The sequence below is a fragment of the Musa acuminata genome, chromosome BXJ1-4 (assembly GCF_036884655.1).
Source record: "Musa acuminata AAA Group cultivar baxijiao chromosome BXJ1-4, Cavendish_Baxijiao_AAA, whole genome shotgun sequence".
NCBI lineage: Eukaryota > Viridiplantae > Streptophyta > Magnoliopsida > Zingiberales > Musaceae > Musa > Musa acuminata.
Genome location: NC_088330.1, coordinates 3149312 through 3165238, shown reverse-complemented (window position 1 = coordinate 3165238; position 15927 = coordinate 3149312). Strand labels below are relative to the sequence as shown.

General features: G+C 37.0%; 2 protein-coding genes across 13 annotated transcripts; both read right to left on the bottom strand.

Moving 5' to 3' along the window:
* Window positions 1-1195: 1195 nt before the first annotated feature.
* Window positions 1196-8931, bottom strand: LOC103980167 (E3 ubiquitin-protein ligase BIG BROTHER). 12 transcript variants are annotated; one of them, XM_065157243.1, is made up of 10 exons: window positions 8652-8931; window positions 8472-8569; window positions 8206-8290; window positions 7865-8016; window positions 7165-7405; window positions 6141-6175; window positions 4819-4863; window positions 3336-3463; window positions 1652-1760; window positions 1196-1569 (listed from the first exon to the last, which is right to left on the bottom strand). In XM_065157243.1, the coding sequence occupies exons 3-10, from the start codon at window positions 8240-8242 to the stop codon at window positions 1519-1521; spliced, it is 798 nt and encodes a 265-aa protein (XP_065013315.1). In that variant the 5' UTR covers window positions 8243-8290; window positions 8472-8569; window positions 8652-8931; the 3' UTR covers window positions 1196-1518. The 12 variants fall into 12 exon arrangements, with proteins under 12 accessions (XP_065013315.1, XP_065013306.1, XP_065013330.1 ...); XM_065157234.1 differs by having other exon boundaries at window positions 8472-8564; XM_065157258.1 differs by having other exon boundaries at window positions 8693-8931.
* A 1225-nt stretch (window positions 8932-10156) lies between these two features.
* Window positions 10157-15186, bottom strand: LOC135641691 (mitochondrial import inner membrane translocase subunit TIM22-3-like). Its single transcript, XM_065157324.1, has 5 exons — window positions 14904-15186; window positions 13915-13979; window positions 13586-13658; window positions 13443-13496; window positions 10157-10585 (listed from the first exon to the last, which is right to left on the bottom strand). Exons 1-5 carry the CDS (start codon window positions 15073-15075, stop codon window positions 10347-10349), a joined length of 603 nt encoding a protein of 200 aa, XP_065013396.1. The 5' UTR covers window positions 15076-15186; the 3' UTR covers window positions 10157-10346.
* Between the last annotated feature and the right edge of the window lie 741 nt (window positions 15187-15927).

The following is a 15927-nucleotide window of genomic DNA, read 5'->3' as shown; positions in this document are numbered from 1 at the left end:
GAGCTCGAGACTGAGCTCAGGCTGATGCACCTCTCTGCCAGAGCTCGAAGACTGAGCTTGGTGGTTGCATCGCCTGGCAGAGCTCGAAACTTGAGCTCTGGCGGTGCTACCTCTTGGCAGAGGAGGTTGCACCGCCCAGTCTAGCTCGTAGACTGAGCTCTGGGCGGTTGCACCTCTCGGCTGGGGCGGTTGCACCTCCCAGCCTCGCAGCCCTGGCGGTTACACCTCCTGGCTGGGGCGGTTGCACCTCCCAACCCCACAGCCCAGGCGGTTGCACCTCCTGGCTGGGGCGGTTGCACCTCCTAGTGCAATCAGGGTCCGAATGGTTCACTCCATTCGGCCCACTTTGAATCTTTTCAGGGGCCCAATTGCCCCAAGATTAAGCTAATGGGATCACCTCCCATTTTCATGCTTAATCATCATGCTAACTACGATTAACTCTAAGACAACTTCTGCAGCTTTGCTCCGATGCGTCAATCGCTTCTTCCGGCGAGTTTCCGGCCAACTTCCGTCGATCAACCGATAACCCTCGGTGATCCTTCTGCGGACATCCGGCATACTCCTGGACTTTGCGACGATCCACTTGGCGAGTTCTGACGAGCTTCGCTTGGCAAGCTTCTGGACTTCTCGGATCTGTCCTCGCTGAACCTCCGACGACCGTCCGAACTTCCGTCGAACTCTCGAACTCCCAACGTGATCATAATCTTGACTCCGGCGCAACACCTGCTGCTTGTCTTACTCTTATCGTAGTTAATCCTGCACACTTATCTCAACACATAGATTAGACAACAAATGACAATTGACTTCATCATCAAAATCCGAGATTCAACAATCGTACCCTCCCCTTATGCAAGGACTATTATTGACTTTACAAACCTCACCATACCTTCTTATGTGACGAGTTTTATGGGAGTCATGAAAGTGACGACAAATCCAATGAGACAGAAAAGAGGAGAGACCGCGTACGACAATGATGTTCCGTAAAATTTTTTAAAAGATAAGATGTTATGCCAAAAAAAAAAAAAACCATTCTCATTGGAGTTTTTTTTTTTAATTCACCCTTTCAATTTTGATAGAAGCCAAAGAGCAAGAAAAATGACATGGCAGGAACCGTGGACCAAAATCTCAAAGGCATCAATCAAGCCAGAGCGAGATGGTATCTTGAAGGAACAGTGGCTCACTATGATTCCTAGCATGAATCTTGAAATGCCAATTTATACAGCTTTCACTGTTTGTCCTGATACATATTTAGCGCATACACAAATGTAACGAGCACTTACTCGACCTGGTACAGAGTTGAACATTTCACACTTCATATGACAAATAGGGAATGCTGGCCAAATGATTCTATCGATTCACCTATTTGAAATGTACAACTCTTAGATAAGGACAACTCAGGAATCAATCTAGTTTCTGTAAACCTCAAACATGAAGACTACAACAAGAGAGAGAAAACAAAACAGCTTTTGCAGTGTAATTTGGCTAAACACGTCCATGCAATTTGCTAAATAGAAATCATTATGGCTTCAGTTCTTCAGCTGGTACCTCAACAAAGCAAATTGGACATGCCTGCAACACAAAAATTTATTCAGCATTAGTGGATAAACTTTCCAACAAAACCTTCATCAACCAAGAAGAGCATCTTAGCTACCTTGTTTATGTTGAGCCATCTTGTCACACAGACAGAATGGTATGAGTGCTTGCACGGAAGGATCATTTGTCGATCACCTCTCCTATATTTCATCTGGCAAATGACACATCTGGAACCAGAGTGATATCATCAAACAAAACCCGCATAGCTAAAAGTCCAATCTTTCATCATTGCATGTGTGCCAATGTGTGCATATCTCTGTAAGTATTTGTATGAATATATATGATATTTAAATATGTTTATAAATGCAGTCACAAGCCCTTCATATATGTTCAGAGGCCCTTTTTTCTAAGCATTTTCAGAAAAAGTGTGTGCTGATCTAGAGAATTTGACAACGAATTTTGATGGTTGCCAAAACATGCAAGTGGTGATGTTTGATTAGAGAAGGATGAAGATATGTTGTTACTTGCAAGTAACTAAGCAAAACAAATACATGTAGCAGAATAATAATGCAGAACATACCCAAGGAAGCATAGAAATGTGATGGTATTCAACAAAAAAGAAATACACTGCAAGTAAATTGTGGTTGTTTATGAAAAGTTTGCTTCAGCTCGTCTGTAGTCTAACCATGCTTGTCATATTTAGTGAACCTTTCAAAGAACAGTTCTGAGGTTGTCATGAGAAACCAGCAACATGTGGGTGATGAAGGACTGTGTTCAAAAAATTGGATTTTTTATCAGGAACAAATTATTCCAGATGTTCAATGATCTAGACTTCCTAACAGGATGCAAGATATACAACTCTGGAAAATAAAGACTGAAATTAGCAACACAAGTAAGCAAACCACACACTATAATCCAGATGACGGCAAATTGGATCTAATCTATGATAGAAGTCAGATTAGGGTACACTTACCAACTATAGCTCAACCGTATGCCAGTGCTACATCAACATAAAAAAACTACTGTTCTAAATATGTTGCCTCCTAACAACTACTACTAACCCCGCGTGTGTTGACATGCAGTGGATAATGGACACTACTCGCGCAACCAACCTGATGAGACAAAATTGGTTCCTCTTGTTCCCTACCCAACCCCACAAGCGGCAGGTGGTTATGAGAACCCCACTTTAAAACAGGACATAAGGAATGTAAGAGGACACTTCTTCTGTCTTTTACATTTCAACTCTTAAATTAACTTTTCCTATGCTGTAACCATTCCCTTTTAAATAAATTGACAGGAACAATTTGTGGGAGACCCACCAGAGCATATTCTAAGCTCCACCCTTTCCATGTTCCCAGGTGGAACCATCAGGGTCATCAGCTCATCAGAACTCTTCCTCCCTCAGACATGGTGTTCCTCATCTTGTAGAGAAGGTCATGTTGGCTTTTCAATCCAATTCAACAGGACAACCAAAAAGGGAAATATCAGAAGTCTTATAAAAGGTCTATATTTCATTGGATATCATCAAAGCCTATTCTTACGCAATTGATGGGGGCTAGTACTTTTTTGGCCTTTAAGGGACCATTGCAACTTGTCAAAAACCATCTACGTTGGCAGACATACATATCCAAAGGGCACAAAAGATATGACAAAACTACATCCTAAAACTGCATAATTTTTGTCTGGAATGAAAACCAAAGCTGAAAAGAATTAATTTAGTGATGATGAATGGACAATAAACACCATGAGAAACAGAAATGTCTATGCTTGATACTAGGAGAACCACAAGGACCAGGATTTACCTCTCATGTCGTGTTTTCTTCTTAGAAAATAAGCTACACTTGTACTTTTTGACAGGAAGCGAAGCAATACGCTCTTGGGTAAGACCACGGCTGTGTGTTCCAATTGCCTCACCCAACTCAAGCAATTCCTGTCGCAAAGGACAAATAAGTGAATTTTAAATTAATATCAAGGGTAATAAAAATGACTGGAAAGTTTATCAGGTGGTCAGTAATCAGTATGTTATTCAACAGTACATTTTTATTGTTATTATAGTCACTCCAAGAGTTCCACAACATGGTTTTCTATATTAGTAAATAACATCATTATCTTGAAATGAAAAGAAGTGTACCCCACTAAGCAAGTTACACACGTCCAGAAATCCACCAAGAGATACTAATTCCAAAATAAGGGACCAAATATCTCACAACATGAGAATAATTATCTTGCAAAATATCTTTGCAGTTAAACAACTCAGCATCATATCTACATTTGCTAGTAACAAGACTGGTCAATAGCCATTGATTTATAGTGTTATGTAGCACCTATGTGGTTCATGCAGAGAAAGATGGCATCCCAATGTGGTCTGTAATTATAACTAAGCTGAAACCTATATAGAACTATTGCCGAAATGTTGTGTACTTCCACATGTACAATATCATTTAATTAAGTATTTTCCCCAGCTCCTATGTCAAGCAACACAAAGACATGGTGAGCAGTGCTAGTGTCAGTCAGAAATGGTGAGCAGGCATTGGTAGCGAAATGCATAGTGGTAAGCAACAAATATGACAGCAACATTGATGCAAGAATGCTATGGCAGCACGTAGCAGGAAAGACAGCAATTATGTACTATATTGTAAGAAATAGTCTTCAGCATAGAAATTTCCTACATGTGGGGAAATAACCAATTTATCTACATGAGAAAATTTGTATCGTTGACCAATATCTCGCATTTCATGGAGAAGAAAATCTTCCATCCACTTATGTATTAAAATTTAAACCTATTCTGTTGCTAGTGGACCATGGCTCAAGGTGTTTTCACACTCAATAGGTTGCCTTGTTACATACAACCATCTTTTAGCTTTTAATGGTCTCACTATCTGCAAAAAAGATTTACCCTAACTAAGTTGTACTAATCGCTAACTAACTACACCTGTTCTGGTTGCTGAACTTAGATGTTTGTTAGTATCATATACTGAGATTAACTTAAACTTTTAATGTAATTATATGCTATCCAATTAGTTGCAAGACTGCCTATATTACAAGATGCACATTATTAAGTAAACAGTGACTGTTCCTGCTAAGCCTACAAAAGCACTTTCGTTTTGTGGTGTATTATACCATTGTTTATGACTTTCTGTATTTAATAAGAAAGCAGAGAAATGTGATGCATTGGAAAATTAAACAATAGTGTCTGACATGATGCACCTGAAATCATGTTCATACAATGATGCTCCTATTGAATTAACCAAAGTCTATGTACAATAACAAAAATAAAAAACAAACCTCGTATGTCATATTATCAGGGTCAATATTATCATGCCATATGACCTACCACAGTTTAAAAGAAAGAATTAGCCATCTGAGATGCACAAGCAAATCTAATAAGTGAAAATAATAAATCTTTTAACTTGCATTAGGTGAATCCAAAAAAACATAATAATAAGTTATTGAAAACTTCAAACTGAGCTCGGATGTAGTGTATTAACAGAATATTGAAAAGCAACAATAACACAATAGGTAATGGCAATGACTACATTTTTATAATTATGATTGTCAAACAAAACACAGTAAGTTTTATCATGGTTTTTATTTGAAAACTTATGTTGGAAATGCTGCCTTACCAATAAGCAATCTTAAAGGCATGTAATAATTGTTAGAGCCTACTGTATACTTGCTCTAAGTTTAGGATCGAAGGATCCGAAACAATTTTGTCACTTTGTTATTAAACGATCAAATTTAATTTCCACAAAGGCCAGACTCCATTGAGATACCACTTCGAAATAACAAATAGCAAGAGCATATAGGAATGATAGGAAACACAAGGGCAACATGGACTACTAGCAGTAAACAATTGTTTATACTGAAGAAGCAGCATAAAAGATGAAAGCAATTCAATGCATCAGACAAGTATTTAATTAATGGTGAGACATGCTGCATCTACATATTGGTATCAGCAGTCACATCATTCTTTTTTCATGCACAGCCCACTATATCAGCTGAAACCCTACTGTAAACCAGGAAACATCACCAAGACCTCCAAAACCCTACTGGAACTCATGATACATATTCTGAAATTGCCCTTGCCACTATATTCCCTGAGATGCCTCCTACAACTGGTGCTCGAAGCCAGTCTCTTGGCATGATAATCCACTGGAATCAGAGTATACAGTGAACACACTTGGAAAGACCAATAGTTGAACCGAGTGGACCAAAACTCAGTTAGGACCAATACCATAACAGTCCAAGATGGGACTGGGATATTGCAATATTTATTGTTAAGATTTTAAAAAGTTATTGTGGGCAGTCAACCATGCTTAACTGATGTGATAAACCACTTTTTAAAATCCGAATCAGGTCTCACAGATCCCAGTTTCTGCACAACTTAATGGTGCAACATCTTATCGGTGAAGTTATGGCAAAAATGTTTGCAAAGGAAGCAACATAAAATTCTAATAATATAACAAGGGTGAAGAACAGCATGCACAAGCACAAATGTGAAGAGACATTATCCAAAGAATATCAGTAATTGGATAGGTGATTGTGATCTCTAATATTCAGTTCTTGCTAGTTCAAAAAATCAAGATGCATATGGAAGAACCTTGCACCTGAGAACCACTAGAATTTCGGTGAACCCGAGTACCTGCACATAAAAAAAGAAATTAAACATCATGGTGATAGAATTAATTGGAAGAATAACTTTAAAGTAACTGCATTCCCTTATTATATCTAAGGACATATTCTAAACCGTCCCTCTATAATTTGGAAAATACAGTGCTATATTTAAGCAATCTCAAAGTCCCTTTTCATTGGGATATTGCTATCTAGTCCCAAATTTATCACTTTGAAAAATCTCAAAATTATAATCATACTAAAAGAAGACATTTTTTTTACCTATTATTGCTACTCCAAGGTTGCAAAAAAAATTACAGTAATCTCAACAAAGATAAAAAATAAAAGATTCGGAAGAGCAAAACAATGGCCAAAACTTAGTTCTCCTACCAATTTCCAAAAGATTTTTTTTTGTTTCTTAAGACCGGTGATTCCTTCATCACATTCCGAAAGAAATTTTGATTGTTCATGTACCTTACTAGTGATTTCTTTTGGTATATTCTTTAATCATTTTCTATTTTAACGATGGCTTTTGGTTTGTCTGAAAAATGCATGCTATTCTACTAATCGGAAATTACAAACTTGTTCAAGTTGGCCTATGGTATTGTTGTATTTTCATTAGTTCATTCTGATATAACTCTGCCAACATCTAAATGCTGCTATCCATTTCTTTTAACTAAACAAAGTTGTTCCAGCACCTTTTAACAAAATTTCCTCTGCATGCTTCTGTTTTCTTTTTCAGGAAAGAGTAATTCTATTTATCACCAGTCCAGTTATAAATATGAGGTGTGAAGTATTACTATTGAGGCTTTTTAAAAAGCTGAAATAACCATAATGAAGTCCAAATTTGATAAATCACACCTCAACAAACTATTATACACACTAAATAAAAAAAACATTTATATTTGCTTTAGAATAGGTCACCTCATGAAAAACAAACAAATTCATGATCATCTTTTTGGTTCTTAAAAAAAAATTATATTAGAACATTGCAATATAATGAACTGAAAAATTACTTACGTTCCTCAGCACCAGGATTTCTACTTGCATGGTGAACTTCATTGCCATGCTGGGCTTGCTGTGGCAAATCTAAGTTGTTCAAAACTGTAGGGTTGTCCCATGCTCTCCTTCCTTCATCCAATCTTTGTGTATGATCATTGATCTCATAGGTGTGTCCAAAATCATAATATGAATTAGTGGAAGAGCCAGAAAATTCATATTTATATGGGTTTGCGTACATCATTGACCAGTATGTGTTACCCTGCAAAGTTAACCATATTTATATTTCCTCAAGATGACATAAGATGAATGTAGAATCCATATTTTTCTTGGATTATCCACACAAAAAAGATCATAATAAACAAAGCCAAAAATACTAACAAAGTAATATTTGTATGCATTTAATAGTACCAAAATCTCATTGATGTGTCTGCACATAAGGTAAAAGAATGCATCTTACTTGGAAATCAAATTATCAACGACAGTGCCTTTACAGACTTCAAGAAAAAATGTTCAAGTTTCCTGTGATTTCTTAGGTACAATTAGACATAATATATACAAAATGCTAACCACTGAATCATAAGAATCACCGCACGTAGCTTGTTACATGATATTAGTGAACTTGATCATTACTCGGGCAAACAGATCTATCGAACAATATCAGCAAGTTTATGGAAGCATGATAGAAACAAATAAAACACTATTGAAGGTATTAAGTTACCTGGTCATGCAAAACTTCTGCAAGGGCAGTATCAGCCTGAGCATATGTGAGGCCTTCAAACAAATCCATAAAGCTTTCGGTGACAGTGTAAGGAAAACCAGTATTTATATAATGAACCTCCATCTGTCTGTTACCATCCATTTCATCATATCCTGCCAATTTATAATGATCAAAACTAATCACAAAGACTTATCAAAAATAGAAAAGAATTGTTTAAGGAGAAAAAAACAATTAACACCAACTCAAAACATAAAAGACCAGCTAAAGCAAAAGAATGCAATCAAGAGCAAATGCATATTTACAGATAATAATCAGGAAACAAGAAAAAAATTTCTTCTAACGTGAACCAGAGCTGAGCAAAATCCCCAAACGAAGCATATGCAAAGCCAAGTTGGCGACTTGTCGCTTTTTTCCAAACTGCAGCACCTACCATTAGCATGATCATAATGAGTCTATTTAATGCTCTTAAAACCTTGTTTTAGTATCGATTTTATATTTCTAAGATTTATTCACATCAAAACTGTCATCAAGATTAATTGATTGTATTAAATTGTTGAGACATGAAAACCGTGAGCAAAAAAGCCAAATGTCCAGCTAGTAATCTTACCTGCTAAAGATGATAACCCAACCGTTCAACTAGTAGCAAACCAAATCAATCCGAACATGAATCAGCCGCACTGAGGATGAAACCATAAGCATCCTATTCTACATCGAAGACAGTGTTGAATAACAACAAAAAAAATCCTCGCGTGATCTAGTTTCTAGATGTCATGGTCGAGAAAAGCACCAAGGTCGCCGGAACCCTGAAGGGAAAGCGAGCATCCGCACCTTATTGGAACGCGATCGCGCAAACCGCTCCGAGTAAAATCGAAGAAACGGTCATTGCAGGAAAGAACATGGAAGATCGGAGAGGTGAAACGGCAATGGAGGTCGATCCAGAGGAAGGTCTCTAGGAGAGAGAAAAGGGTCGAGCGAGGAGATGTTGATCGCGTGTTGGTTCGCCCACTGTGCACCGCTCTCTCCCCTCTCTCTGTCTCTCTCTGCTCACCACCCTCTTCTCCACGCTGCTTTTGTTTTTTGTCTCAGGAAGTGTTTTTTATGTGTGTTCTTTTTCAGGATGAGGAATCGTATCGGTACGTGCTATGCGGTATCGTATCGTATCGGCTGTATATATCGGATGTTAAGGAAGGAGGCGATGATGTGAATTCGGTATAGATAACGATTTAAACTAAAATAACGCTGTTATTATGGTTTAATATATCAGATCGAGCCATCAATTCTAAGATGCATATGGTGGATGCAACGTTACCAAACTGTGTGAGAGCACCAACAAAAGCATATACATAAAGCATGTTTCACGCACAATTGAGTGTTTTCGATATTATTATGACGGTCAGGTCTCATGCAAAGCTTAAACAATTCACTTCCATTAACACGCGTTCACTAACCTCGGGTTAACTATTTTAGAATATTGAATTTGAACATTAATATTAAAATGTTAAATATCTAAAATGCCGTTGAATATCGTTAGAATTTATTTTTATTTCTTGCGGTTGTTTTGTGTTTCATATATTAGTACAATGCAATGGTGTTGACGACCGATGCGCGGGGCCCACGCAGTAAGGAGCTTACGAGAGGCCATGTGGACGAGGTAGAAGGCGTGCGTGTCACGCGACGGAACGGCCTGTGGCGACTTTAAGTGTATCTTACGAGTGTGAAAGTCCCAATCCACCGAGCCTACTCGGGAAGGCGGAGTTCGCGGCAGCGAAACAAAACGCTGCTTTCCATTCTTTGACGCCGAAAGCAAAACGAAGCAGGTACTTTGCGTGTGGGGACGCCTCTCGTTGGTCAAGCGTGAAGGAGAGGGTACGAGCAGATGCGGCAACTTTGACTTGCGTCTCCATTACTAGTCATTTAATTTTCTCTGTGAGACCCCGCACAAGAGGATCATTAGTAACATAATAAACCGATGGATTCACGTAAGAATGCAACATCTAATTGGATGGTGTGACGGTGTTTATAATGAGAAGAATGTGCAAATGAAAAAAGATTATAAGGAAATAAAAAATAATTTATAATAGTATGAGTATAATTTATGTTCAAACCAATGTACCAATCAGCTATGGATATAAACACATCGAAACCAACACACAATACATAAACACTTTAAGCGGTATGCAGTGTTGCGATAAACCTTAAGTATGAACCTGCATTAATATTAGTTTTTGTTATTTATATTTTAGCACAAAAGGAATAAATAAGGAGGATTTATGTTTGACTTTGCTGCATCACTCGAAGGGAAAAGGAAAACCTGGATTCAAACAACTCATAACATTGTGCTCAGTTCAGTCGATCATGGGATGTCCGCGTTAGGAGATGAATGAGAAAAATAAATGCAACCATGACAGTGACAGAGCAAATGGTTACAGCAATTCTCTGTGACCTGAAGAACAAAAGGGAGGAAGAGGGTAATTTGCAGCAGTTACCGGGGAATTGGACTCCTGGGCTTCGATAAGGATTTACAGAAGGAAGAGAAGCCCTCCATGAGAGTGGGAGGAAGAGGGAGAGTGAAGGGAGGAAGCACATTCTTTGGGCTCTTGGCGACCTCTTGGCCAGAAGAGAAAGATTTTGCCGCTGCAGGCTGCTGCTTGTTGAGTCCTTCCATGACAAATGAGAATGCACCAAAGGTGAGGCAGCTCTGAAGCAACGCATGGGGTGCACCTGGAAGATAGAAAGGCCAAGTTGATAAAATACATAAAACACAGAAAAAATTATTGGCAAACAAAAACAAATATATGTGCAACCAAAATACCGGAAATATAGTTTGGTCATGCATGTAAAACTATGGTTGTAAAACTTGGATGTTGCACATGTTTCTAGCAAACCATGCGTGTTATCCAGACAAAGATTTATAGCCTTGGAGGGATAAATATGTAGAAAGATTTGGAGAGAGATATGCACACAAATTGTTGCGCTTCAATTTGGCCTCACCTTGAAAATGGAAGGATGATTATGATTACATACATGGTTAGTTGAATCTGTATTACTAGATTCGATTGAGCATTTTGGGCCACGTAATTTTAAGCTCATCAAGTTAGAGTAAAGTTTCTCATCAGGCTGCGTTGTGACACAAATGTTTTAACCTTTCAAGAACATATACAAATGTGACTTGGAATATCAAAGCTTTGCACCATAACTCGATATTTAAGAGAAACAAAAATAGAAACCTTAATAACTCAAATATATAAGAGAAACAAAACTTAGCAACCTTATAACCAATAAAAACACATGATAAGCACGACTTACTTTTACTAGCCATGTTTTATTAACTTTTAAGAACAAAATTAACAACAGTATGGCCATGTAAATTATTTGCAGGAAAAGAAAAGCATTGACATGTGTTAGTTCGTGAAGTACCATTATGCTTTTGGAGTTCCAACGATCAACCCTATCCTTCGACAAAAATAATGATTGCCCTTTTTTTTTATTAACATAACTACAGCAGTTGTTCCCGTTTCCTAGCATACTAAGCAGCAGAGAGAACTCCTATAGCATGCATAGAATAGCATACAAGGATGACATCAGAGGCTTCTGAAGAAAAGGCCCACCACATCCAATATATCACTCACCAAAGATGGGAGAGAAGGCCAATAGAAGTGCAGCTGTAGTTTCAAGTAGTTGGTCCTAACTGCATCTATGGTATTGAGCATGTAATGTGATGGCTTTGTTACTATATTTTTTTTAATTCCAATATCAATGATGGCTTTGTGACTATATTTTTTTAATTCCAATATCAAGCTTTGAAAGGTGATTGGTTTGGCCCATCATCTCAGAATTGGCTGAGAGCTCTGGGGTCCATTTCATGGTAGCAATGAACACAGTGAGTCTCTACTCTTAACCACCAAGATAGTGGAGACGTCAACACCGATATACATAGTTCAACTATGTCACTGAGTTCAAAAGATTAGATATAGGATGATGCAACAACATTTGGCCTGGATCCTTACTGGTTCTAACCAAACCAGTTAATCCCAACTGATTAGAATCTTTTCAAATAAACTTGACTGATGTTGCAATTTATCCAATTTGAACAGACCTCAATCCTAATCCCCAGGATCAATCTTGTTCCCATTGAGATATGGTGAACCTTGCTAATTAAGAATTTGTTCCAACCTTCCAGGAGATACCAAAGAAAATAAAAGTATGAACCACCAACTACCAACCGTCTTTTCTCCATTCATACTCTCCCAAACATCGACCATTTCTCTCTTTCAGTTGTAATGGTTTTTCATTCTGAGAATGAAAACAGCATATATCGACCACAAACTTAAGCCAAATATTCTACAAAAGTAGTATTCTAATTAATTACATGAATTGTCCTTTCTTATATGATTTTTCCTTCTTAAAGACTATCTTTTTCCTTGGTAATCATTTACTAGTACATCTTCCCATGTTCGGTTCTGGACTTACATCAATGCCTTCTTTATCCTCTTTGTCTTATGTTAGCTTCAGGCCAAGAGTCTAACTCTATTGGTTGCATTTTATATTAATACAAGTTTATCGCAAAGACAGGGCCTTACGGTAAAGAGTAAAAACTGATACTTATTTCACTTTTATGGTTTAAATCTTGGATATGCTATACTGAAGTTGTGGATGATGTCAATGATACGACATTTTCATTTGTTTAAATTTTCGAATTTAGAATACTAACAACTTACAACTCAAAATATATGAGACCTACTTACCTACTATGGTGAAACTCTTATTTGCATAATATTCATTATCAAATAAGAATCTGTTAACATCTTTGTCAAGTTCTCCCAAGTTTTATGGCTAAAATTAAGTGTCCACTTTGGGTTTCAAATTGCTGTTTCCTTAACTTGGTGGTTCAATGCTGTTGGCTACTTGAGGGTACTGTCAAGATTATGCATTTATATGGATGAAATATGCTCGGTGTCAAAGAAATTTGAAGACACAATATTTTCTTAAGAACATTAACAGAAATAGTTGTCGTCTTAGGCTCTAAAGAATATTTTGCATTGGTGTACAATGGCCAAAACTCTTCTGTCTATCATCAATCCATTTAGCATCCTCACAATTCACTTGTTAATTTAAATATCCTGTACATATCATGGTTTAATTGCTAGTTTATAATCATACAAACTCCCAAGCAACTAACTAAATCCTATTACTGAATCTGCAACCTTATCCATGACTTATCAAACTTCCAACTGTTCCTCTTTATAAATTTTTAACATAAATGTCTTAAATATGATATAAAATATATTTTCTTTCACAGAATTAAAGCACTCAGTCTTCTTGAATTAGCAAAAATAAGATATTTTCAGATTCACAATTTCTTGAGATTTTGGACTAGTCAACTTCACCACATCAACAGTAATCAACCAACCATTCAGAAAGAAATCTGCTGTTCATATAAGCAAATTAAAGGATATATTATATGCTGAAACAAAATAGTCCAGGACTAGGAAGTTGTTAACATACTTAGCTGCATAACAAATGGTAATCCACCAGAAAAGGATGCTCTATAGAAACAAGGTTTTCTAGAATTAAGTACCTGGAAAGCTTAAAGCAACACCTGTGCAACAACCAGCTACGCCTGCATTAATAACTGCAAAGCACAATTGCAAGTCTACCAATTAAGCTCCTCAAACAACAAATCCATAAAAGAGAACGTGTCAGATGGCAAAGATATCATACCATCATCTTTCCCTCGCAGTCTCTTTAAGAAGCAGCTAACCAGACTGTGAACGCCAGACAAAATTGCAAATGTCTAATAAAGAAAACAGTGATAAAATGACAAGTCAGATATAATATGCTACTGCCAAGAAGAGTAAATTCCATGGGCAAACTAGAAAAATGCATATGAAATCAAAGAATATAATTATGAAAAGAAAATGCAAAGAACAAAAGAAAGTAACAAATCACACGCTGCCATCACAAAATTTCATAACTGGTAAACAATAAAGCTGCAGATAAGAAATCAGAGAATAACATTATGAGAACAAATTAACAATGCAATGAACAACCTTGGCAGAAGAACCAGCATCACCAAAGGAGCCTCTAAAACCTCTTTTATTTACCAGACCTTTTCCTGAAAAAACATCCATTAAAATCAATCACTCATGATAACATGAAAAAAATCCAAAGTAGATATTCCATGAAAATTAAAAAGATTATGAAAAGCTACTACCACTTCTAATAACCCCTTCTCAGAAAAACCATGAATTACATTTCCAGCATAGTGAAGCTGATATTATAATAATAAAAGGTGCATAATTCATGACACCAAAGGGAAGATACTCAAGTATAAATAAAACACATAGACCCCTTCAAAAGCTTAACAGGCTTCTCAAATAATATCCATACAAGTGAAAAAAAGAAGGCACCAACTTCGTTTCTCAATACTTCAGAGGCCACAAGTTGGTAAGCTCTTAAGAAGCTCCTACGCCAACCAACTAAAGAATTGGCCTCTATATCTTTACTAACTAAATGATTGACCTAAAAGCTGAAAGTAAATGCATCAAAAGGATCACCAACATAACCATTTATTGCTTCCTATGTTAACCATCAGGTAGTGAAGGTTAAGTTTCAACCTTTACAAAGAGGAGCATATCCTTGATAGATAATTGTTCAACTGCACTTCTTGTGATTCCTGGCAACTTAGAGATACCATTATAAAACACATAAAAACATGATCAGCTACTAGTGATAATGGAGATCGAAGGCAAGACCGAAACTGCCACCACCCAGTCAACTAGGTGGTTGGACATCCAGAAGGCCTCCCTTCGGTCGAAATTTCGAATCACGGCATCAGGGATTTGAAACCCCAGACAAAGGTAAGCCTCCCAACCACTGGTGGTGGCGTTTCGTATCTCCACTTGCGACTAGTGAACGTTGTTCAAGAATCGAAGAGGAAACTAGTACATCAACCCAATAATAGAGACATTAGCGCAGGAAAACCCGTCGATGAGCAGGAGGGTCAAACAAGAAGAGCAAAGGAGGGGGTAAAGCTCACCATAACCGAAGATGGAGCCCATGAAGCCTCCAGCGGCCGAGTCGCTGGCGAACCTCATGAGGCAGACGACGGGGGCGACCGGAGGAGCGACAGGGTTGGGGTTCAGGTTCGTCTCTTCCGCGTCCCGTTCGGGCTCTGGATTCGATGAAGACGCCATTTCGCTGCTCGCCATTCTCCCCGCTCCGTTTGCGGGTTCAAGCCTCTATTATATCGATTAGGGTTCGAAAACGGGCCGGCCAATATTCCTCGTGTAGGTCTTGGAGCACCACAAGCTGACCCTTTATAATACATCAGTATCCTGTTGGAGTCCATGTCCGACTTCGACTTATATGAAATAAAGATGATTAGCTACTTTTTTTTATGGATATTTTTGCCATTTCAAGATGGGATTTCAGAATCTTATTATAAACAGTCAAATATTTTACCAGTTAAATTCTTTAATATTATATATATATATATGATCCATTTTCTAGAAAATATTTATATTTTGAGTATTTTTTTAATCAATACCTTCTGTTTTATTTTTTTTCTAAATAATATTTTAAATTTTAAAATAAAAAATACATCTCAAAAAAATTATAATTTTTATTTATTATTTTATCAGCTTTAGACTGTTACATTATTTTCATTTGGTTTGTTTATAGTGTTTTGTAATGACATTTATAGTGTTTTCATTTGACTTATTTATAGTATATTTAAGTAGGCTTTATAATGTTTTTGTCATACTATTTTGACCATCATAATAAAAATATTGTAATAGATGAAAAAATTTTGAGGATGAATTTGGATTTTTTTTAAAATTAAAGGTACTATTTGGAAAAAGCAAAATGAGGATACTGATTGGGTATTGTTTTAGAAAAATGAACATTTATATAGGGAATTTTTAAAAAAAAATCTTTGTCTTTGATAATTTCTATGTCTAATACATGAAAATATTATTTTATCCCTATTTTCACGAGACCTAGTGTCACCTCCATCTTGCATCACTACTTGCAGCCCTGGCTACCACCCTCTTCATTGAGTA

Coding starts and splice junctions, on each gene's coding strand:
- LOC103980167 (XM_065157243.1), bottom strand. CDS start 8,242: ATGCTTCGTTTGGGGATTTTGCTCAGCTCTGGTTCAC. Junction 6,176..7,164: donor AAATCCTGGTGCTGAGGAAC/GTAAGTAATTTT, acceptor TTTTATGTGCAG/GTACTCGGGTTCACCGAAAT. Junction 1,761..3,335: donor AAGAAAACACGACATGAGAG/GTAAATCCTGGT, acceptor CTCTGGTTCCAG/ATGTGTCATTTGCCAGATGA.
- LOC135641691 (XM_065157324.1), bottom strand. CDS start 15,075: ATGGCGAGCAGCGAAATGGCGTCTTCATCGAATCCAGAGCCCGAACGG. Junction 13,980..14,903: donor GGGCTCCATCTTCGGTTATG/GTGAGCTTTACC, acceptor ATGTTTTTTCAG/GAAAAGGTCTGGTAAATAAA. Junction 10,586..13,442: donor TGTTGCTTTAAGCTTTCCAG/GTACTTAATTCT, acceptor TCTATCTTCCAG/GTGCACCCCATGCGTTGCTT.